At 33.9% G+C, this 23,873-nt stretch overlaps 1 protein-coding gene and 1 long non-coding RNA gene across 3 annotated transcripts in view; both read left to right on the top strand.

Moving 5' to 3' along the window:
* Nucleotides 1-23,873, top strand: part of LOC135839565 (uncharacterized) — a 212,839-nt gene that overhangs the window by 7,763 nt on the left and 181,203 nt on the right. The gene's annotated exons all lie outside the window — the stretch shown is intronic.
* Nucleotides 316-23,873, top strand: part of LOC135839511 (protein fork head-like) — a 29,219-nt gene continuing 5,661 nt past the window's right edge. Inside the window, exons 1-2 of one of the 2 annotated variants that reach the window (XM_065355581.1) lie at nt 316-1,024; nt 15,769-17,296. In XM_065355581.1, coding sequence (XP_065211653.1) covers nt 15,788-17,107 — 1,320 coding nt within the window. In that variant the 5' untranslated portion in view covers nt 316-1,024; nt 15,769-15,787 and the 3' untranslated portion in view covers nt 17,108-17,296. Of the gene's footprint in view, nt 1,025-8,452; nt 8,827-15,768; nt 17,297-23,873 lie in introns of those variants that run through there. The other variant, XM_065355590.1, reaches the window with a different exon arrangement.

Raw genomic sequence — 23,873 nt, 5'->3', positions numbered from 1 at the left:
CCGAAGCGAGTCGCGAGTCGACTCTCGGCTGCGGGAATTTTCAGGGGGACCTCGGATGCGGTGCGCGATTGGAGGTCGTCATAGTTACCGGCTTCGGTACTGGTTGACGGCCGAGCCGAGCCGACCAATCGTCGGTCGGACGCTGCTTTCCCGCTGAGCTGGTCGCTCTCGCCCAAAACAAGAGGGGAGGTTTATTTTATACGGTACTTGAAAGCGATCACCGCGAAAGCCAAATAGTTCGTCCCCCTCTCTTGATTAAACAAGACCTTTTACAAACTTTAGAATACGGTGTTTGTTTTTTCAATCAGTGGTTCTGTTTGTCGTGCTGTTCTCTGTATACATTTTATACTGTGTGTACTACGGTTCGAGAGAAGGAAAATTTTTCACTCCTCCTCCCCGAGCCTGACCTGTTGCCAAATTGGTCGCCGTTTACCAAATTTTTCCTAATAGATCCGCGCCGCGTCAATGAGACAGAGCTTTTGTATACAATTTTTTTTTTTTACATACATACGTACAGTACATACATTTTAAATAATATATTACACCGCCGGGCCCCAAGTCTCAGATCCAACGTGTGTGCTTCGTCGTTTACCTACATATAATATTGTTTACGTGTGTACTTATTTAATAAATCTATGCGTCCCTCTTCCGATTCCGATTTCAATTTTTTTCTCATTATTTATTACTCTTTTTTTTCTTTTTTTTTTTTTTTTCAAAAACTCGCTTCCCAATAATCGTCGGGCAACTTGTAACCAATCAAAGTGTCGGGGTTCCATCGTGCAGTATTTGTTGATTTGTGCGTTACTCGTTTAAATATTTATGTATCCGAATGGTCGCCAAGTGCTCATGTGTTTATGTATCGTCGATAATTTGTTTAAATTTTTCCATTATTTCGCGTTGATTATCTACTAATCGTTTAAACTTCTTTTATATCCGCGTGTGTGTGCCTGTTGCAATTTCTACATACCGCTGATCCTGCTGCAGATTCGAGTAATTTTTTTTTTTCAACCGCAAGATAGATCTCGTAAGTGTTTTTTGTCCTTGTGTGCGCTTTACCTACCTATACCTATACGTTATGTTAGTGTTAATAGTTTTATATTCTACAGATTGAACAAATACTTGCCTTTTATGCCTTAGATTGACTTTATATACTTCGCTTAATACCTACGTCTTTATACTTTGTTGTATACGAAGGCGAAGATGTATGCGTGTATGGTACTTGATTTTTATTATACTTATTCAGCTGCACAGCTGAGGTAGGTATGGGTACAGCTCGCAGCGAGAAGTCTGCACGAAATTTTCCTTCGAATTTCCCTTATATGACTCCCTTTTATTCCATATTTCGCGATCATCTAAATAAGTAGATATACCTGTGTAGTTCGTAACGTAAAAGCATTCTATAGGTGGTGAAAAGTGTTGAATTTGATCGATACGCGAATCGTCGAATATGTCGAGGAACCGCTGGCGTTACGAATATTTCCCTGGAATTATCATCAGGTCAGGTTTTCAATGTTGTACGAAGTGGTTTGAAGATCTCTGGGCAGTCTTGGCTCAAAAATTGAGACGAATTTTCGTATTCTGGGTACATATTTTGTCAGTTTCGAAGCACAGCAGCATTCCAGATATTCCAGAATCTGATGTGAGGATGAATTGTGGTGAAGATTGATGATTTCAGATTTGGTACGTCGTTATCGTGTCATTGAGAATGTAGAACATATTTTGTCTCGTGTTTACTGAAGTGGTCCTGTTTTTCATCCTGAATTTGAAGGATGGAAATTCGTACAGATTTGGTTTATTTGATCCTCTGACGACCCAGGCTGGAGATAAAATATTGTATTTTGCTGAGGTATCTATTGAAATATTTGAGAGTGCCTGGATTGATCGAGTATCAGAAATTGGAGATTTTCGTTTTGAGGAACTTGGAAAATTGCATGTTTTAAGCAGGGACGAATTTTAAAGTTTTGTATGGAGGGGGAGAGGGGATGCAACCGATTATTTTCCGACTGATACGAGGTGAAAAAATATCAATTTTGTCGAATAAAACGTAAGATGAGAAAACAATTCTGCCAGTTGACATTATAGGTAGATCCTCTTATTTAGCCTATCATATCATCACTTATGAAAAATTTTCGTTTTTCCCTGTTCAATTTTTAGAAGCCTCAAACATGGAATTTTTCATCTTACAAAAGAGAAACAAATTAGCCAAAGCGTAGCGAGGGGAAAAATATTCAAAAAGTCGAGTTTTGATTGGTGAAAAAGCAAAGTTTTTTTATGTGAGGAGTTTGATTTGTTTGCGGTTTTGAAATTTTCGAATTTAAATGACGATTTTTCTGAAATTCCGGGTTTGAAAAAAAAGCAAACAAGGCCGAACGAACTGAGGGCAAAAGCTTTCGAAAATTGGTGTTTTGATTGGTGAAAAAGCAATGTTTTTTATGTGAGGAGTTTGATTTGTTTGGTTTTGAAATTTTAGAATTTGAATGATGGTTTTTTGAAAATTCCAATTCCGAAAAAGAAAAGCAAACAGGCCCGAACGAACTGAGGGCAAAAGCTTTCGAAAATTCATATTTTGATTGTGGAATTGAAAGCAATGTTTTTTTGTGTGAGGTGTTTATTTTTTGATTTAGGTAAACTTTTTTTTTCCAGTGTGAATAATAGATTTTTTAGGAAAGTTTGTTTTTGAAAAAAAAACAACTTATAAGCCTGAGCAAAGCGAGGATCAAATTTTTCAAAAAATTTTAATTCAAGAAGTTATTAAATTATTGGGGACAAAGCTTTCAAAAATGTGTAAATAAATAGCTTCTTTATTAGGTCTAAACAAATTTCAAAATTTTTCAACTTTTTCAAAATTGGACCCCCCTTCCTCCCTTCCCCCTCCCCCCTCCCCCTCCGTCCTCTTATAGTTTCGTCCCTGATTTTAAGCTTAATTTTTGAGTATAAAATGTTGAAAGCCAATTTGATCGTTGAATGGGATTTTTGGTGAAAACAGTTGGAAAAGAGAAGTTGCTGAAGAGAAGATATTGGTATTGATTTGTGTATTATTGATTTTCTCCTTGGACGTTGAAAAATCCAACATTTTTTTTTTTTTTGGTCTTGTATCACAATACTTTCAGATCCTCACATAATTAGATATTTTGTATTGTGAAATTTTCCGAAAAAAATTATCTCAAACGTTGAAATGTATACGATTGGGTGGTTAAAATTCTGCGAATTTCGTTTCTAGGTCCTATTCCAATATAGCTATAACATCTTTTGGAACTTCAACACCCCACACTTTCGCTCTAAACGAACCTTTTTTGCTACATTCCTCTCTCCTTCTCCCCACCTGCAGCACCACCATCACCACAAAACAGTATCACAACTATCAGATGATTTTTGGATTAAACAATAAAAAGTGGAAAGAGAGAAAGTAAAAATACATACACCACCAAACTAAATTTTAGTCGCTGAAATTCGTTCTTTTCTTCAAGTTTTGTCAAATTTTAAAAAATTTAGAATTGTCTAAATTTTAATGGAAAAAAAATCAAAATATGATAGGTACTACCTAAAATGGAAATAGAAATCTGAAATTCGAATCGTAGCTCATTGTCGACTTCTCAGATCGATTACGGATGATTTTGAGTCTTTTCACATCCTCCAGCAGATTATCATGGTTTTTTTTGAGCTGTAAGATGCTGAATTTTATATTGTTTCCTTTGACGATAATTTTTCCAAAACTGGGCAATATGAAAATCAAGGATTTTTTTAAAAAAAAACCATCAAATTATCACCGATCAAATTGAATTTATTTAAAGAATTTGATTTTGAAAATTTGATTATTTCTCGAATGAAATTTCAACAAATTTTATTTTTTTAAATTGCAAATAATATGTTCATCTATTTCATTTGTTGGTCCGAATTTTGTCTTTGAAAAGAGCGTCCAAAAATACATCACTAAGTCTAGGTATAATTTCAGGCGTTGAATTTCATTTTTTGATTTTTTTGCGAATTTTTGAGAATTGAAAAAAATTTATTTCATTAAATTTCGATCTTTTTCGTAGAAAGTGAACTAATTAGAATTTTCAAAAATTCACCGAAAGTCATAAAATGAAATTCAACACCTGAAATTTATTTTGATGATGTATCAACTTTTAGACGTTCTTTTACATACTCGTATATAAGTAGGTAATGAGAGAAGTCAAACTGAAAAGTAAGCTTGAGATCAGTATGTGGATATTTGAGAAAATAAATTCGAATTTTGTTGACATTTCATTTGAGAAATGACCGAATTTTCAAAATCAAATCCTGAAAACGGTTTCGAAATGCTACAAGTTCAGCAGATTGTAAAAAAAGGGGAACAAAAACTAACATAAAAAGGTGTGTTTTGATAAACGATATTTAAGGAGAAAGAATTCAAAAACAATTTTAATTGAATGATGAAATATTACTCCAAATTTTCATCAATTTCGCGTTGAAAATTCACGCAAACTCGGTTTGAGATATTCTCAATTTTCAAAATTAGTTATGACTTGAATTACTTATTAATTATTTTTTTTTTTTCAAATAAGTACCTCGATCCTCGTTTTTTTCAGTAGGTACAACTTCTCTCTTGAAAATTTTCGAAATTTTTTCCCTTTGATTGAACTTCTTCAGGACGTTGGTTAAAAGTATTTTCGGAGCATAATTTTTTTTTTCAAAAAAAAAATCTCTGAAATCTCGAAATTTTCGAATGAACGGCTACAAATGAATCGGTGAGAACAGAAAAGGGCTAAATCCATTTTCGCAGTTTTCAGGAATAACAAAAAACCGATTTATTCGAAAATCTAAAATTTTTTTCAAGTTTGAATTTTTTTTTTGTTTTGAATTGGGGGTTTTGAATCATTATTTAAATTTCAAGATTTTGTAGTAAAATATATAGGTAGCTTATTACACAAAAAAACATCGTTTTTATACCTTTCAAAATATTGAATTTCTAAAGCTTTTGCCCTCCCTTCCATTTTTAAATTTTCAAAAAAAAATCGTAATTCGAATTTTAAAATATTGAAGCAAAACACGAATATCTTTCGAACACGAAATGATGATTTTAGTTGGCTTTTGCCCTCGCTTTGCTCGCGGATCCGTTAGCTTTTCTTTTCGGATTTTAAATTTTCAAAAAAATAATTATTCGAATTTCAAAATTTTGAAATTTGAAGCAAAATAATATACTTAGTAACTCATCACACAAGATAACACAATTTTTTATATCTCCCAAAATACCTTCTAATTTTTGAGAGCTTTAGCTCTCGCTTCGCCAGGGCCAGTTTGTTTCTCTTTTCCTTAATTAATAATAAATTCCGATCTCGCCCACCCCCTCACCCTCTTAAAAAATCCCAAGTGTTGAAAAACTGTCCTGTTTAAAAGTCTTGCTAAAATTCCTTTGACTAAAAACTTGGATGAAAATTTCGAACCTCCCAGCTTGAAAAAAATTTTGACACCCCCCCCTCCCACCTACACCTCAAAAAATGCCTTAAGTGCTCAAAAAATGACCTGCTGAAAGTCCAACTAAAAGTCCTTTCTAAGTCATTTTTTTTTATTTTGAAATTTCGTTAGACACCACCTGAATAGGCATCTTGGATTACGTTGTATGACGAAATCAAGTCGTGAAACGTACGAGTAATAATCTGAAACAATCGTCTACCCTTTCCATGTCACTACAATTGTGCTTTGAAAGTCATTTCCAACATCGGAGAGACAAAAAAAAGTGACGTTTTTTGAAAAATTGATTAGGTTACCAAAAAAGACCATAAGTATCCCCTAAATACGTAAAAATTCAGCTTCTAAACTCGACTATACTATTACGTATAATGTGACGAAAAAAGAAGTTTTTGGCTTTAATTTTTCTTTTAGTTCTCAAAACATGAATTTTTGAAATCTTTTAACCTCGCCTCACTCGGGCTTCGTTTGCTTTTTTTTTCAAATCATCATTCACATTTTAAAATTTTGAGGTAAAAATAATAAACTCCTTCATTTATCGTTCAAAAAAAAAACATCGTTCTTATACCTCTCGAAAAACTATAATTTTCGAGAGCTGTAGCCCTCGCATGGCTTTGGGCTCGCTTGCTTTTCTTTTTCAATTTTCAATTTTTCTATATAAAAAAAAAATCATCATTCGAATTTGAAAATCTTGAAGCAAAATAATAAACTTCTTATAATGTTAGAAACCTGCAAAAGCTGTTATAGGTCTTCTGGTCTTGAAATATGCCCTTGAAATAAAATTCCTCAAATTTTATCCACCCAATCGCACATTTCAACGTTTGAGGTAATTTTTTCGAAAACTTTTCAGCCTGAAATACCCATTTTATTCCTATTTTATGCTAAAAATCGTCCTTGAAAACTAATGGTTGTTAAAATATGATGTAGACAAATAGTCCGTCATATGACAATAGGAGTAATTGCACCCCCCCCCCCCCCCGCCGATCCACCGGGACAACTTTTTTCTTAAAGGGGACATCCTAAGGAACATTTTAAAGCAAACTTGCCAAAAAAAAAAGTTGGCCTTACTTACAAAATGGCGGCCATTTTGATTGACAGGTCAGCCGAAATCGCAGATTTTGCGTTTTAACATAGGACTTGCACGAACTTTTTCAAACTTTACAAAGGTAGATCGAAAGATCATGCAAAAATTTATCACCTGTCAAAATTTCAAGTGCTAAAGTGCGTTTTTCGATTTTTGGTGAATTTTTCAAAATCGAATTTAGGCCAAAAATGAGGGAAAAAATCAAAATTTTACCAAATTGACCAAGAAAGCTTAAATTTGGGATACACCCTATTCTCGACATGCCAAATCGATTGGAAACGGTTTCAACCCGTTTTGAATAGTTCTGGAGCCTCCAGCAGATTTTTGAAACTCGAAATTCCCACAAAATTCCATCAAATTGGAGTTGTAAAGCTAAAATTTATTCTAAAAACTAATTTCAATACGCTACGAAGTACTGCAGGTGAATTTCAAGTCGTTTTGGATCCTCCAGCGACTTTTTGAAAATTCCTAAATCCTCCAGCAGATTTTTGAAACTTTAAATTCTCACAAAATTTCATGGAAATCTGAAATTTACTCTACACTCCAATTTTAACACCCTCTGAAGACGACTTCAGGTAGGTTCAAGTCATTTTAGGGCCTCCAGCGACTTTTTTGAAAATTACTGGAGCCTCCAGTAGATTTTTGAAACTTGAAATTTCCCCAACATTAATTTATCAAATGGATTTGGCAAGCTGAAATTTACTTCGCAGACTATAAATGGTGGTTTCAAATGGTTTTGAAGCTTCCAGCTACTTTTAGGAAATTTCAATTTTCCAAAAAAACGTCATACAACCTTTCAAAAAGTTGTGGAGGCTCCAAAACGACTTGAAATTCACCAGCAGTCAACTTCGTAGCGTATTGAAATTAGTTTGCAGAATGAATTTCGACTCTCCATCTTAGTTTGATGATATTTTGGGGACATTTCAAGTTTCAAAAAATGTGATTTTCAATTAAAATCACCAGAAATGTGTATTTTTTTCAAGACAATAACTGGTCATTTGATTTTTTTTTCAAGTACGAGTAGGTATGCAAAATTTTAGCAACGTGTACATATTTTTAAAAATTCAAATTTCATTCGAGCGAGTGATTTTTTTGGTGAGAGGGGGAGGGGGATCCATCTGAAAAGTTCTCATTCACCGTTAAAAAAAAAAAAAAAAAAAACGAAATAAGGAAATTGCTGATCGCAGACGATTGAGAATCCTCTCGAAAGTATAAAAATATTGATTTTTGTTGGAAATATTTTTATTTACCTAGCTAGCTAATGAAATTCTACGAAATTTTTTCTCGAGCTCGTTAACTTGAAAAATGATGAAATTTACTGTTACTTCACACGATAATATCATTTTCGCGAACGACGATAAGTGGTGGGCTGCTTTTGAATGAAATTGAAATATAATCGTATCTTCTGCTCCCTTATCAGTGTTTTTTGAAACGAGATAAGTGCTATTATTATTCATTCAAATTGTTGAGAAATAATTATCTCATCGCCGCACTAAAGAGACTATTAACAATTAGTATAGTAGCCAAAAAGTATAGTCGAATCAAACAATACGTGGCGTCTGACAATAGAATATAGAAGTTGAAAGATGAAGATTTTCGAGGAAATTTCCTCTGTTTATTTTAACTGGTACAATACAAATTATAACACACAGTAAGCCTCGTATATATAATTAATGGAACCTAACACCGAAGCCAATCATGATTTTTAGACAGTTAGGTTAGGATCGTATACCTACCTACCTATAAAATGAAGAGTGAATAACACTCGTCGTGACATTGTAATGTACAGATATCGTGAAGGGGGGGGGGGGAATCACGACGACAACGACAACAAATTAACGCGTGTAGTGGGTCTGGGTAGGTAAGGTATAGGTAGTTTCTTTAGACAATTGTCGTGTGTGTCTAATAGCTGTGTACGTAATCTGGTATGGAAACAATAATTTTTTGTATGTGAAATTTGATTTCAGTCAAATATTACGACTGAATCATTCGTCACGTTCAGTCTACAGTGCGTAGAGTGTCGTCTTTTCGCGACGTACTGTATTTTATGAAGTTTGATTTTTATGTACTCGTATATTCACATAATACGTATACATATTGTGGAATCAATTGTGCCAAGATTTTTCGTCTCGTATCGCGATAACGGTGAAAATTTTCTTCTCTAAAGTGTTATCTCTATAACCATTGACGATTGGAAATTGGAAATTGGAATCGCTGCTGTGGCTGTGCTGAGAGTTGGTTTATGAGATTTTTTCATTGTTGTCAGACGAACTTTGACTCGAATCTAATCACATGTACGTTTGTATATTCAGAGTCCTTTGATCGATTGCGTGTGTACTTCCTGGTTATTTTTCTGTCTCTTTTATATATTAATTATGATTTTCTTTGTTATTGTTGCGTTGTTTGATGTGCGTATGCAATTGCATTCTACTCTTATCTTGCTGCGAGCTGATACAATTATTCCTATAGAACGAAGTACATTTCGTAGTTAATCTATTGGGCAATTATGAGTAGGTTTAGGTTGAAAAAGATGCAAGTAATAGATATATTGCTCAATTTGTTTGGAATTTTTTTCCTCGTAGGTTAATTGTAGGTTTAGATACAGATAGGGTTAGATTAACCTTTGAAAATACGAACTAGCTACAAAATATTTCAATTTTGAAAAAAATTCATCGTTGAAAAATTTTATTTCTCGTGAAGCTTCCTATTTTGATTTTCTTTTTCAACACCAATTTTTTTTCCTCATTTATTAATTCAACTGCAGTTTTATCTAAATTATTCATAAATGGCGTGTCAAGTTTTGACCTTTTTTTATTTTTTTACCCACGATTTTATTAATTTATCGAGCACGATGCTTTTCCTGATTTGAAAAATAATTAAAACGCGAAAGCTGTAAAGAAGAGGAGGGGGAAGGGGATGGGAGAAAAGGTCGAACGAATAAAAAATTAAATTAATTGCATTGATTGAGTCGACCTTTGGTGTGATTTTCTTTTTTTAATTGGTTCTGTCAGAAACCTGAGGAATTTTATTTCTATTTCCTGAAAATGAAAACTCGAAAGTGTTTCTAACTACGAATTGTAATTTGATTGCCATTGCCTCTTTGCCTGGGTGTGTTTTTGCTGATTGGTTTTTTTTTTTGGTTTTTCTTTTTTTTTCATAACTTCGTGAGTTTTTATTTAAACGTGATTATTTTTCTCAATTTATAGGGATCTATCAAATGGTCCATATTTTTACCCAAGCAGAAAGCATTATATGAATGAAATGAAATATTACGCGGAAAAATACCCATCACGGAACAAGTACTGAATTTTTTTTTGTTTGAAAAAAATTTTTTAACGATAAGTTTTTCGAGTTTGTATTATTTTTAATAATGGCGAAGATTTCGACTGATTTTTCGTTGTAATTGTAAGGGTTTGAAATGCTTCGGCAGACAGATTTTGTTTGCATACGAGATTTTTTGACTGATTGTGAATTTTAATTCGCGAATTTGAAATAGGTACATTGTGTTTAAATATTTGACGTGAAATTGAAATCACCGAGACCGCGAAGTGAAAATTAATAGCCTGGGGAGGTTTTCAAATTCATTTTACCAATTTTTTTCGAAAATTTAAAATCTATGTGTTCGAATGTTTGTATTTTTCGGTATATTGAGCCTGTTAAATTCCATTACCTATTTCATTAAATTAATTGTTCGGGATTTTTCCCAATTTTTTTTTTTTTTTTTTAATGGAAAACAGTTATCTTTTTTATTTGTTCAAATTGTGCAAATTTGCTCACTTTTACGAGCTGCAGGTTGTGATAAGTATTTATCGTGTGAATGGGAAACTGTAAAATTGAGCTGAATGTGTTGAAAATCTATGGTATTATGAAAAATGTGAAGTTTTAGTGAAAATGAAGTTGGACAATAGTTCAAGGCATTTGAGGAATCACCTACCTAATTTGATTTAAATTATGAAAAACATAACCCTGAAATCTGAATCGATAACTATTTTTGAATTAAAAAATTTTCATTTCGAGTTGAAAAAACAAGTGAAAATTGCGCTTTTTTGGTTTCGAATCAGAATTTTTATTTTTTTTTACGTTGATATTTTTTGTAATGATTTTATTTATTCGTTTATAATAATATTTGTTCGTCGGATGAATTTCGTAGGGAGGGAGGGGAGGGGGGGGGGTCACCTATGAAATTTCGCTCTAGTGTGAGTGAAAACTGAAACCTATAAATCGGAAATTATTATTAAATCGATTTTTTCAGCTCTTGAAACTGAAGTCGGTGGAAACGATAGTTTTGAAATTTTCACCAAATTTTTTTTAAAGTGACGAATAATTGAAAAAAAAACGTTCTTCAACTGACGAATTTTAAATTCTCTTTGATTTTAGAATTTATCATTTCCGATTCGTTTTTTACCCTCCCTCCTCACCCCCCTCCCTCCCTCCCTCGAAAAAATGAATTATTCGAATAAACAGCTGTGCTAGGTTCGTCTGAAAATATTGCAAAAAAAATTTCTTGAAGTGTAAAAGACACTTGAAATCGAGTCATTGTAATTTTAAATGAAATTCTACTTCGAGAATATACATTTTTAATGAAAAAGAGATTGAAAATTTTTAGAGCATTAAAACGACTTGATTTTTAATATTTTTTTTTGAAAAATGATGAAATTACGAAGTTGATTCAAAAAACAATTTTCAGTTGTTTAAATTAATGAAGTCTTGAAAATTTTTACCAACATTTTTTTAATGTGATGAATAATTTAAAAAAAAAACTTTCTTTTTCAACTAACGAATTTTAAAATTCTCTTTGAATTTAGAATTTATTATTTCCATTTCTTTTTTCACCCCCCCCCCCCCGAAAAAAATGAGTTGAAAATCAAAAATAAATTATTTGAATAAGCAGGTGCTAAGTTCATCTAAAAATATTGTGAAAAAAATTCTCGAAGTGTAAAAGACTTTTGAAATAGATTTATTGTATTAATCTTAGATGAAATTCAACTTCGAAAATAATAGATAATGAAAAAGAAATTGAAAATTTTTGAAACATTAAAATTCAAAATATATGACTGGATTTTTAAAATTTTATTTCAAAAAATAATTTAAGTAGAAAAATTGATTTGAAAAAAAAAATAATTTGAAAAATCGAGAATAAAATACGCTAAATTTTGATTGTTTTTAGATGGAATTTGGACTACATTTTTTAAAGCCTAATCTGCCTAATGAAATATTATATACCTAGCATTTTTTAATTCTTTTTGAATTTTTACGTATTTTTCTATAGATTTTTTGGGCTTTTAAGACAACCTTTTGAAGTGTAGGTTTATAGGTACCTATTCAGGTACGATGAGAGTAGAGAGAGAGACGTACCATCGAGATGACGAGTGCTGGGGTTTCAAATGCGATTAGCATTTGGAACTGTTGCAGTTCGTCTGGTCGATGGTTCTTCAGTTTTATTAGCACGAGTGCGATCGATTATGACTGTTTATGTGGTCGATGTGCGATGTTTCGTAGTTAATTTTTGGTATCGTTTCATTTTCGCGAACTAAGTACGTAGGTATTCAGTTTTTATTTCAAAAAGGCGAAAGGTTGAAAAAAATTCTTCTTTTTGCATCAAAACTTTCGAAATGTCGAATTTCTTGGCAGAATACCAATGAGAAATCGTTTTTTGGGAGTCTCAAAATTTAGTGTTATTTTTTAAACGCGATAAGGTAAATTTTGCATGATTTTTTTCACTTAGATATACCTACCTACCGTGTACTTATTTTATTCGATGAAGTTTCAAAAGTGTAATTTACAATCAAGTTTTCTAGATGTTTTGAGATTATCAAGCATTATTTTTCATGACGCCTTTTTTTCGCAAATAGGGCACTAAACCTTGGAAAAATGTCATTTCCTGAAAATACCTACTTTTTGAATACTTGTTCGTAATTTTTGTTCGAATCATTCGTTGGATTTTCAACTGTGAGAAAAGATTCTGTGGGCTAAATTTTGAACCTAATGTTAGGGCTACGAGGATGAAAAAATGTCAAAACTTGGATTAGAAATTTTCTAATTTTTTCCGCAGTTTTAACGTTTGATAAATTAATATTCAAAAAGGCGACTCACGAGTCGATAATTTTTCTCGTCAATATTTTGTTGACCTTTGATAGGTTTTTTTTCCGAAACACGCAAATGAATTTTCAATACCTAGTTTGATTTTGAAATTAGGAAGCTCATTCATTTATGTAAGTAGTACATACATATATGGCTTATATTGAGGTATTGCACCCCTTTTCCGATCCTCAGGGACATTTTTTTCAATTTTTTCTTGAAGAGGACATCCTAAGGAACATTTTAAAGCAAACTTACCGAAAAAAATTGGCCCTATACTAACAAAATGGCGGCCACTTTGATTAACAGGTCAACTGAAATCGCAGATTTTGCTTTCACAACATAGAATTCGCAAGCAATCTTTTGAACTGGGCAAAGCTAGATCGAAAGAGCATGCAAAAATTTATTATTTCGATTTTTGGTAAATTTTTGAAAATCTACAAATTCAGGCCAAAATTTTTTTTTTTTTTTTTTTTTGGGGTGTTTGTAATTACTTGATTATTACACCCGTCGTATGAGATTTAAATCAAGTTGGTAAGGTCAAGTTTTTTAATTAGGTCTAAGAATTTTTTAATTTCGGAAGGGTCGTCTGGTATGAATAGGAATTTCATCGAATGAAGATGAAAATCCCAAATTCCCGCTGCACTTCAACTTAAACACGTTATCAGGTTGACTGCATGTGTGTTTAGGTCATTTTAAAGCCTTCAGCAATTTTTTGAAAATTCTTGGAGCCTCCAGTAGATTTTTGAAACTTGAAATTTCCACAAAATTTCATCAAATGAAGTTGGAAATCCGAAATTCACGCTGCACTTCAACTTGAACTTGAACACACTATTAAGTCGACTGCTGGCGAGTTCAAGTCATTTTGGAATCTCCAGGGACTTTTTGAAAATTCTTGGAGCCTCCAGTAGATTTTTGAAACTTGAAATTTCCACAAAATTTCATCAAATGAGGTTGGAAATCCGAAATACACACTGCACTTCAACTTGAACACACTATTAAGTCGACTGCTGGCGAGTTCAAGTCATTTTGGAATCTCCAGGGACTTTTTGAAAATTCTTGGAGCCTTCAGTAGATTTTTGAAACTTGAAATTTCCACAAAATTTCATCAAATGAAGTTGGGAAATCCGAAATTTACGCTGCACTTCAACTTGAACACGCTATCAAGTCGACTGCTGGAGAGTTTGAGTCAGTTTGAAGCCTCCAGTAGATTTGTGAAAATTTAAATTTCCATAAAATTTTACCAAACTGAGCGGTTAATCAGACATTTACTCTGCACTCCAATTTCAACATGCTATTAGGTCGACTGGAGGTGAGTTCAAGTCAATTTGGAGCTTCCAGTGACTTTTTGAAAATTCTTGTACCCTCCAGTAGATTTTTGAAACTTGAAATTTTCACAAAATTTCATCAAATCCCCTATTTTGTCATCTGCGTAGGGAGTAAATCTTGAAAATTCCAGCCTTACGTTTTTCTTTTCTTGATGACTGCAGGTGACGGGTTTTTATAATGAAGTTGAAAATCCGAAATACACACTGTACTTCAACTTGAACACGCTATTAACTCGACTGCATATGTGTTTGAGTCATTTTAAAGCCTTCGGCGATTTTTTGAAAATTCTTGTAGCCTCCAGTAAATTTTTGAAACTTGAAATTTTCGTATAATTTCACCAAACTGAGCGGAAATAACAAAATTTATGCTATTTGGTCGACTGAAGGTGGGTTCAAGTCATTTTGGAGCTTCCAGCAACTTTTTAAAATTCTTAGAGCCTCCAGCAGATTTTTGAAAATTGAAATTTCCACAAAATTTCATCACATGGAGTTGGAAAGCCGAAATCCATTATTTTTTTTCAAAATCTATGTACGAGTATTCGGATCTGAAACATATTTTTATCCTTTATCTTGTTTCTTTATAAAATTTGAAAAATTCACCTTCTTCCTTCGTTTGAGAAAAAAAAGATGAAATTCAGTTTACGGTTTCCAACTCTACTTGGTAAAATTTTATGGAAATTTCGAGCATTGAAAAATCTGCTGGAGGCTCCAGTAATTTCCAAAAGCTCGCTGGAGGCTCCAGAACGAGTAGATATCTACCTGCAGATGACTTCATAACGTATTAGAATTAGTTTACAGAATGAATTTCAGCTTTCCAAATGCATTTGATGAAATTTTAAAGTTTTAAAAATTTACTGGATGCTCCAAGAATTTTCAAAAAGTTGCTGGAGGCTCCAAAATGACTCCAATTCATTAGCAGTCGATTTACTAGCGTGTTTAAGTTGGGATGTAGCGTGAATTTCGGATTTTCAACTTCATTCGTGGTAATTTCAAGTTTCAAAAATCTGCTGGAGACTCCAGTCATTTCCATAAAGTCGCTGGAGGCTCCAGAACGACTAGAAATCCACCTGCAGTTGACTTCATAGTGTATTAAAATTAGTTTACAGAATGTTTTTCGACTTTCCAAGTGCATTTGAAGAAATTTTAAAGTTTCCAAAATTTACTGGATGTTCCAAGAATTTTCAAAATGTCGCTGGAGGCTCCAAAATAACTCGAACTCGTTAGCAGTCGACCTAATGGCGTGTTTAAGTTGGGGTGTACTGTGAATTTCGGATTTTCAACTTCATTCGTGGAAATTTCAAGTTTCAAAAATTTGCTGGAGGCTCCAGAAATGCTCAAAACGATTTGAAACCGTTTCCAATCGATTTGACAGGTCGAAAATAGGGTATATCTCAAATTTACGCTTTCTAGGTCAATTTGGTAAAATTTTGATTTTTTTCTCATTTTTGGCCTAAATTTGATTTTCGAAAATTCACTAAAAATCGAAAAATTCACTTTGGCAATTGGAATTTTGGCTGGTGATGAAGTTTCGCATGCCCTTTCGATCTAGGTTTGTCCAGTTCAAAAAATTTCGTGCGAGTCATTTGTTGGAAAGCATCTATAGAATGTCCTGTTTATGAGAAAAGTTGTCTTGTAGGATCGGGAGAGGGGATGCAATAACTCCATATATGCCATATGCCGGACTATCATACTCGTATTCATTAGATTTAGGTTACTCTTAGGTATTCGTAGTTTATTATTATTTGATAGATATTGATAAAAACGTAATTTTAACCAACGAATTCGAATCGTTTGAAATCGAATCACTAACAGGTTGATTTTATCTTACAGAAATGACCGCTGTCCAACGATGACCATGTTATCGGGTTCGCAAAAATTATACGGCGATTCGGCGGTGAACAGCGCTGGTGGAGCGAATTCGTCAGCGATGGCTTCGACGACCGGCAGCTCGTACAGCATCAACTCGATGAGCGGCTGTATTCCGATGAACTCCTGCTCACCTCAAAATTTCAACGGCAACATGTTATCTTCATCCGGAGCTGCTTCGGTAATGGGTGGCATGTCAATGGGCGGAGGCGGAGGAGCCGCCGGAAACTGCATGACATCCGGCGGTATGAGCTACGGCGGTAATATGAACTCGTGTATGGCCTACAACAGCACATTGGGCGTTTCCAGTATGACCGGCGTTTCCAGAAACGAACTGAATACCGAAGACACGTCGCCAAATTCGGTGACCGGATTGCAACGCGCCAGAGTGGACAAAACGTACAGACGAAACTACACTCACGCCAAACCTCCTTACTCGTATATCTCGCTGATAACGATGGCCATTCAAAATTCACCTTCGAAAATGTTAACCTTATCGGAAATCTATCAATTTATCATGGATTTATTCCCGTTCTACAGGCAGAACCAGCAACGTTGGCAGAATTCCATCAGGCATTCGTTGTCGTTCAACGACTGCTTCATCAAAGTTCCCAGAACGCCGGATAAGCCGGGTAAAGGCTCGTTTTGGACGCTGCATCCGGAATCGGGCAACATGTTCGAAAACGGCTGTTACCTTCGAAGGCAGAAACGCTTCAAAGACGAGAAAAAGGAGGCGATCAGAGCGACCCATAAAAGCGTATCGCCGCATCACCACCATCATTCGCATCACGACAACGGATCGACCGGCAGCGATAAGAAATCCGTCGAGAAGCTGCAAAACCTGGTCGAGAAGACCGGCGCTAATAGCGATCTGTCTATGTTAGGCTTAGGCAAAGATACCGATCCTATGACTAGTCTACTGCAGCACGCCACCGGCCAATCGGAGCTATGCGCTCAGCAGCATCACCAGCAACAACACCATCTCGGCGGACTGCAGCAAGAAGATATTGCCGCCATGATGGGCAGATGTCATCCGCATTTCGGTTTAGGGTCCGCTCCTGATCACCATTATAATCACCATCACCATCATCACCACGGTATCAAAACCGAATACTCGGGACCTGCCAGTCATCCTTTCTCCATCACCAGACTGCTGCCGACTGAGAGCAAACCCGATATCAAGATGTACGATATGGGTATGGCGGCCGCGGCCGCAGCGCAGTACGCGCATCAATACACGAATCCGGCCGAGTATTATCAAAATTCGCTCTATCATACGCCCACTGGTACGGCGGCCTTGTGACAATACCCGTTGGCTTGAGGGCCACCAACGTTCGCAACGTCGTCTCATTGTCAGTCATCATTGCTAATTTACCAACAACGGATCTCTAATACGCCATCTTCCTCGTCTTCTTCTTCTTCTTCTTATTACTCTAATTACTCTTCATACTCTGCATCGTGCCAGTCTGACGCGAATTCGGATTTTTTCACGGTATATATACCCTACTTTTTTATTTCTGTTTACTTTATATGTACTTTTTTTTCCAAATAATTTAATCTGTAGACTTACTAGTATAGGTATTCATCTCGAAGTATCAGATGTAGGTGGGTAATGAAGTGGTAAAAATTGCAAAAAAATTGCCCATATATTCGTGGGTGAAAATAAAATCCAATTCTCAGGGATCATGATATCAATATAGGAGGTAATTTGTCCCAAAAAAAATTCATAAACTGGTGCGAGAACATGATTGGGAGATATTTCCTACAATTCAACGCTGATGGCTCAAAACCAGCTGTAAAACGATTAGAATGGCTTACGTACCTAACAAAGTGAACAATAACAATTCCATTTGTAGTATGTGAACTACATATGAAGTGCTAGATTCATCTCAATTGGACCAGTCATAAATGACGAATCGGTGAGTGCAGAAAGGGAACAAGTCCATTTTCGCAATTTTCAGGAATAACAAAAAACTGATTTATTTGAAAATCAAAAATTTTTGGTAAACATGCTTAAGGTCATTGAAAGAGGACCCCAAGACACAATTTTTAGCACTGTTTGGAAAAAAAAATATTCACGTGCGCCGGCGCTGTTGCTGCCTAAACAAATGGGACTTAAGACCCTTTCTGCACCCAATCGACAAATTTTTTTTTGAAATTGCTCGGGCACGAATGGGGCTTGATTCTACATCTAAGTACATCATTTAGACTGCTATCTCGTTTAAATTGACCAAAAACCCCTTGAGTTCTAAGACTTTTTGCCGAAGTTGTTAATTTTTTCATCATTTTTCAGTTCAGAGATTAACTTAAATTTCCAAAAATGGTCTTCTCAAAAATGTTAGTTATGTTTCAAGGAATTTAAAAAATTTTACAAAAAAGTCATAAATGCGGATCCGCCCTTTTTCTGCGCCCAAATACTACTTTCCCGGCAGTTTTGCGGAAATCTGACAAAACCAGTCGATCCGCCGTACTTTGAAACCCCTATATCCGTGAAAAAAAAAATTCCAAAAATGTGACTTGTTCCCTTTCTGCACTCACCGATTCAAATGTATAATGAATTTATACCTACTGATTCTAACAGCAGCGACAGCTGGATTTATCTATTCTAAAACATAAACATTAGGGTAGATCGCGAAAAAAAATGTCCAAGGATTTTGACCAAATTTAGTTAGTGAAAACCTTCATTTTGAGTTGAAAGTCTCTCAGAAATTTTTTTAGCTCTGGAGGTGTCCTCAGAGAGGGAATAAATAACTACCTATAGGTTCTCAAAGTGAAGGCATTTTCGAAAAAATACGTGGTTTTATCGCTCTAGTCTCTGGTGGCCTGAGCCTGGGTCCAAAAGATGGATTAAGGATTCTGTGTCCACCTAAGGGCAATTGCCATAAAAATCCGAGACCACTTTTTTAAGAGTTCTGTACTCAGATTGTTTACCGGAACGAAAGCACGAAAAAAGCGAGAATTTAATCTAGGTGGCACGAAAGCACGAAAATAATGTAGAAGTTTCTTCAAACAGTACGAAAATTTCTAAAAAAAAAAAAAAGTGGTGTTGTTATCTAAACTGTTGTTTGGTTTGCATGATTGTTAGGTATTTAAACGATGAAAGTGGTTCAAGAACGACTACGTATTTAGGTGGTGAACACAGCATTTTTAAACGATAGAAAAATGCGTTTTTTGAAGTCTATAATTTTTTGTATTCCCCGCCCCCCCCCCCTTCACTCCACTCCAAACATCCAAAAAGAATTGATTTTAGCGTGTAAAGAGTCTTCTTTTTGTTTCAAAATTGCCTAGGTTATTTGCTTATAAAAGGTTCAGTTTTTTTTGTCTTTTGTATTTTTGGGGGTGGGGGCGAATTTGCCTCAGTCAAAAAGTAGTTTTTTAAAGTTGTTAGAAAGTGTCAAATTTTTTTTTGGAGGGGGATGTCTGAAGAGCGTCCATTTTTGGCAAAATGGTCAAGAAATGCCCACTTTTGTATTCTGAGTCATATTTCCTGCAGGGTGTCTAACACCCTAATTTATCCTATTTATCCTACAAAAGTCCTTTTTTCTGCCTATGACACCTTTTTGGTCCTTTTAGTGTCCTGTTTTTCAACAATTTTATCCAAAAGTCCTTTTTTTCCAAAGTGACTTCAAATTTTCAATGTTTTCCCCTTTTTTCCGGAATTTTGAACTTGTAGAAAAGGGCGCATTTGTTGACTTTTTTAGAACTTGAATCACACATTTTTGTGAGCTTCTACCCTCGCTTCGCTCGGGCTATTTGCTCTTCTGTTTCCAATTAGGTGACTTATTGTTCAAATTCAAGAAATGTTCAAAGTTTGAATCAGAAAAATAAACTCCTCCTTCCTTACAGATTTTTTTTTTTACTTCTCAGCAAAACATGAAATTTTGAAAGCTTTTAGCCTTGCTTCACTCGAGTTTGTTTACTTTTCTTTTCCAAGTTGAAATTTTTTTCTTTTCTTTTTTTTGAATTGGGGTGTTGAATCATCATTTAAATTTTAAGATTTTGTTGCAAAATATAGGTAACTTATTGCACAAAAAAACATCGTTTTCATACCTCTCAAAATACTGAATTTCTAAAGTTTTTTCCCCCGTTGGCTTTTCTTCTTCCAGTTTTAAATTAAAAAAAAAAAAATTTAATTCAAATTTTAAAATTTTGAAGCAAAACATAAAGAATTTATCACACAAGCAAACTTTGTTTTTGTACCTTTCGAAATGCTGATTTTCAAGAGCTGGCCCGTTTACTTTTCTTTTCAAATTTTGAATATCATTCGAATACCATCGTTTTTATGCCTCTCGGAATATTAATTTCTGAAAGCTTTTGCCATCACATTGCTCTTGCCCGTTTGCTTTTCTTTTTTCATTTTCAATTTTTTTTTTTTAAATTATTATTCGAATTTCAAAATTTTGAAGCAAAATAATACGCTTGTAACTCATCACACAAGGTAACATAATTTTTTATATCTCCCAAAGTACCTTCTTATTTTTGAGAGCTTTCGCCCTCGCTTCGCCAGGGTCAGTTTGTTTCTCTTTTCCTTAATTAATAATAAATTCCGAACCTGAAGGAGTAATCTCGCCCACTCCCTCCCCCTCTTAAAAAATCCCCAGCGTTCAAAAACTGTCCTGTTAAAAGTCCTGCTAAAATTCCTTTGGCTAAAAACTTGAATGAGAACCTTCCACCTTGAACAAAATGTTGACCACCCACCCCCACCTCAAAAAATTCCATAAGTGATCGAAAAATGACCTGCTGAAAGTCCTACTAAAAGTCCTTTTCAAGTCTTTTTTTTTCATTTTGAAATTTTGTTAGACACCCTGACCTGGTTAATTTTCTGTTGTTCTGTCTCTTTTATTATTTTCGTTTTATTGCTGCGTGTAATGTTTTTTTTCCTCGAAATTTTTTTCTTTTATGCTTCGGCTCTTGCTTTTTGGATTTTTAATTTTTGAAAAAATTAATTTGCAATTTTGAGTTTTTTCCAGCTAAATTTCTGAAAAATCTTAAAATATGCTAAAAAGTTCAATTTCTTCGTCAAAAATTATTAAAAATTAACGATGTTTTGCAAAAAATTTCTAAAAGCCTCATTTTTTTCCCAAAAATTGCTTAAAAATCTCGCTTTTTCGCCAAAATTGTTAACATGTTGCTTATTTCTTGTCAGAAATTGTGGAATTGAAAAAATTTATTTTTATGTTGAAAATTGCATTCAAGTCCTGCCTTAGGCAAAATGTTGCGAAATATGTAGTTTCTGGCAAAAATGTAGAAAAAGTATCATATTTTTTGGTCGTAATTATTGACAAAAAGCCTTTTTTTAGCTTTTTGAGGTAAACGTGATTTTTTTGATTTCTTTAATTTTTTCTATAGGTCCACCTCTCGTTTCTCATTCTCCCAATGTTGAAATTTTTTGTGTAGGGGGGGGGGGGTAACTATGAGTATTGAGTTGGTATATGTGGCAACATTGACGCGGTACGAAATTTTGTTTATTTGAAAGTACGAAAAATGCAAACATTTTCTCGAAGTACATATATAAATAATTTCAGAAACCAGGGAAATATTTTTAAACGCAATAGTGCCAATTTTCTTTGTTATTATTGCCAATTTTTTTTAAAAATATGGACCAAGTCGACGCAAAATTTCAAATTCAATAGTTTGGAGCTAGATTATTTTGCATTTTTCTGAAAGCATGTTGTGTACGGTCTTAGAGCGAAAAAAAACCACGATTTTCTCAAAAATGCCCCCTTTTTAAAGACTCAATCTCTCCTCCAGAGGAATCTCCCATGCTGAAATTTTTTCTGAAGTAACTTTCAACTCGAAATAAAGGTCCCCACTGAATTTGGAGGCAATTTTCCGACCTTTTTTTTTGTAATCCTCCCTGAAGCCATACATTGAAACGATACCACATAAAAGAAATAATAAGGTGAAGCATCCACAGGGGAAGGGTGCTAAAACTGTATCACTTTTCGATAATCGAGGTCAATGTCACATTAAACGTGTAAATTAATTGATAAAATACTTGAAAAAATATGCAAATGAAGAAAGGATATAAAGTGATTGACGCAACTTTTAAAAATAAAAAAAATAAAGTACGAGAATTTTCTATCTCGCCAATATATATTGAACTAGGTAGATAGTGTAGGTATAAAAAAACGTGAGAATACTTGAGTGAAAACCTGAAAATTCTAAAATAATTATGTTTCTGATAATTTACGTGTGAATTATTTTCTTCAAAAGAATACTTACTTATGACTGTTAATTTTTTCGTATTTTTTCAGTACATAGATGAACTTGAATTTCAAAAAATAGTCTTCTCGAAAATGTTTGTTATTTTTCAATAGAATACTTGAGAATGTTTCCAAAGTGGGTTGGCGAGGGTTGGAATTCTTTCCCAAAGATTTCTTGTGGATATTTCATTTCTCAAATCAGTTTTCAGGAATAACAAAAAACTGATTTATTCGGAAATCTAAAATTTTTAGTAAACATGCTCAAGGTCATTGAAAGAGAACCCCAAGACACAATAGAGAAAATCGCACACACACGTAAAAGCATTAATTTACCTAAACCTCAAAAATGTATTAGAATTAGGAAAATCGTCATCTATTCAACTCATCGTACAATTAAAAAAAAAATTTTAAAAAACGAAATTAAAACGTATCCTAAGTAAGAATATTTGCCATATTTGTGACCTGATAATATTGAATTTTTTACTTCATCTTTGATTGAAGGCTATTTCGAGGTTTGGGATTAAATGTGCTTCAAGAATGAGTTCTGTGACTAAAGCTAAGATTTTGGTACCGAAATTGTATGGTTTGAAAATTTTTCATTTTGTAACTCCCCGTTTGGAGTCCATTTTGGGGTTTGGGCTTGAATGGTCAAAAAGTTGTTTGTTTCGTCAAAATTGCATGGAAAATAAAATCAGTTTTTTTTTTTACCAAAATAACTCGCTTCTTGTCCAAATTGCCCAGAAAAAACTGTTTTTTCATCCAAATTGCTGAAGTCATTTCTTGCCAAAATTGGGAATAACCCTTTTTTAGCTTGAATATTTTCAGAAAAGGTTGTATAAATGTTTATGTTTTATGTACCTTCTTTGGTAGTAAAAAATTATTTTTTTTTTCAAAATAACAAAAGAGCCATAAAAACTTTTTTTTCAGAAATATTACTAGAAAATGTTTTTTTTTGTTGCCATAACTGCTGAAACCTCGTTCTTTTCAGTTGAAATTTCCAGAAAGTTTTCGACTTGGGACTAGAAAAGACGAATTTTAAAATTGTAGCTGCCCAATCATATTTTATGACCAATTGTAGTACTTTTTTTTGTTGAAAATTGTGGGCTCAAAAATACCCTTTTGGATGCACAGACTCAAAATCGCGCCTTGTAGCTGTCCAATCGCATTTTTCGACCGTTTTGGGGATTTTTTTGAAAATTTTGGGCTCAAAATAAATTACCCTTTCAGATTAGGATGCGCAGACTCCAAGTCACGCTAGCTCAAACCCTAAGAAACTAGCCAAAAATTAACATTTAACGCGAGGAGTTTTAATTATGACAATTTTAGGATAAGCTCTTTTGATCCAGCTCGGATTCGTTCATCGAATCGAGGTATGTAAGTTCAAAAGTGAATTTTTTGATGCAATTTTAAATTCCAAAAAAAGTGGGAAAAAATCACTTTTGACCTATCTTAATTTTGTTCGATTTGAAGAGTGGATTCAAATAGTTGCGCATGAAATAAAAATATAATTCAAGACTCTTACCGGAAGCATCACTATTCAAAACCTCCTTTAATGCTCTTCGTTTCTTGATTTTATCATCATTCAGTCTCTCATGAATTAATTCTGTGTTGCCAATTATTGTCTCGGTCGAATCTAAGGAAAAATTTTCCAAAAAAGTTGTAAATGGGAATTTTATTGTAAATTCAAAATACAAAACAGCATACTTACTTGGAAAACAAACAAAATGTTGTATCAGCAATAAAATATTAGTGAATGTACATATGCACCTACCTGTAGGTAAAAAAACATTTAATACTAAAAAATATACCTAGAAATAAAATTCAAATAAAATACAAACAGCTGAAAAAAAATTCATAAAACGC

This window comes from Planococcus citri, chromosome 1 (genome assembly GCF_950023065.1).
Source record: "Planococcus citri chromosome 1, ihPlaCitr1.1, whole genome shotgun sequence".
In the NCBI taxonomy this organism is placed as follows: Eukaryota; Metazoa; Arthropoda; class Insecta; order Hemiptera; family Pseudococcidae; genus Planococcus; species Planococcus citri.
The sequence above is the reverse complement of the archived record's forward strand: the minus strand, read 5'-3'. Positions and strand labels throughout refer to the sequence as shown.